This window comes from Echinops telfairi, unplaced genomic scaffold, assembly GCF_000313985.2.
Source record: "Echinops telfairi isolate 266 unplaced genomic scaffold, ASM31398v2 ScPeMD7_18;HRSCAF=68, whole genome shotgun sequence".
NCBI lineage: Eukaryota > Metazoa > Chordata > Mammalia > Afrosoricida > Tenrecidae > Echinops > Echinops telfairi.
In genome coordinates, this window is record NW_022103915.1 from 38601288 (window position 1) to 38602534 (window position 1247).

Below are 1247 nucleotides of genomic sequence, written 5' to 3' on the forward strand. Positions count from 1 at the left end.
GCCACCTGTCCTGGAGGAGGACAGACGATCCTCCATAAGGTGGATGCGGAGCAACGGGTTCAAACAAGGCCACGATCGTGAGGCGGGCGCAGGACCCGTGGGGCGCTGTGCGGCTGGACACGGGGCACCCTGCATCAGCGAATCCAGAGGGATTGGATGGCACCTGACGCCATCAGCACACGTCTGTGAGTTGCTCGAGATGCAAACCTGTCCTTGGGAGAAAGGGCTGGCGGGTCTACTTTCCAACCATGCTTCATTGAAAAGCCTGTGGATCACAGCGCCCCTCGGGAGCTGCTCTGGGTTGGAACTGGCTGAACAGGGGTAGCTGGTGTTTGTCCAGCCCTCAGCCAGTGCCTGCCATCAGCTCCAAACTCCCTCGGAGGGCAGGGCGGTGTGGTAGGGGCAGAAGGACATGCTCTAGAGAGGCCCTTTGTTACAAGGCTTCACTTCCTGCCACTCAGACTTCATGGAGAAAAGAATTCACTCATTTGGCTGCCAGTTCATGGTAAATGCTTTCCCCCAATTTCAAGGTTGCAACTCTTTCATCATTTGCAACAGGGATCTCAGCCAGTAGCACGTTCCCTGGAAGCAGTTACCAGTGTGCTCATTTTCACCTTGTGGGGTGTGAGGGGAAGCACATCTTCACCTCCTTCTCTCGTCACTCACCTGGTGAGCACCACTTTCCCCTTGGAAGGCGACGTCAGCAGAGTCTTCAACAGGGGTCCTGTATCTTTCTGGGTGGTGGATGTCAGATGTGCCAGCAGCATCACATTAGGGATATCCTGGGCGGTATTGGAAGAACAGATGCCTACGGTCACCCAGTTGGCTCGGTTATGAAGGTAAATGGATTCACCTTTCCTGTTGACCTGAATGTAGAGAACAGGAAGGATTTTCTGATAAAGCACATGGTCCCCGCCACCCTGCTTACCTGAGCTGGGTAAAGGGAGAGAGGGACTGAAGGAGAAATGAATCATCATGCTGTGTTCTTTTACATATTCATGTCAATCCTTATGTACCCCAGGGAACAGCCAGGCATGGTCCCTGGTCCACAGTCTCTGGTTCTACCAGGAAAGGCAAACACTGGATAATTAAATATTCAAAAAAATTTAACTTATATTTTATACAATTCACTCAACATGTACAGTTCAGTGGCGATCAGTATATTCAGAATTGTGCAACCATCACCATCATGACCACTGTGGCGGTTACATAATCTCCTGTCAACTTGAGAGAAGGGGTGGAGTCTA

The 1247-nt window shown here is 51.5% G+C and overlaps 1 protein-coding gene across 3 annotated transcripts in view; it reads right to left on the bottom strand.

The window, feature by feature from the left end:
* The window catches only part of GARIN2 (golgi associated RAB2 interactor family member 2), a 35497-nt gene that overhangs the window by 19677 nt on the left and 14573 nt on the right, over positions 1-1247 (bottom strand). For all 3 annotated transcript variants that reach the window (XM_045287684.1, XM_004699006.2, XM_045287682.1), the window contains one exon: positions 667-866. In XM_045287684.1, coding sequence (XP_045143619.1) covers positions 667-866 — 200 coding nt within the window. The remainder of the gene's footprint in view (positions 1-666; positions 867-1247) is intronic.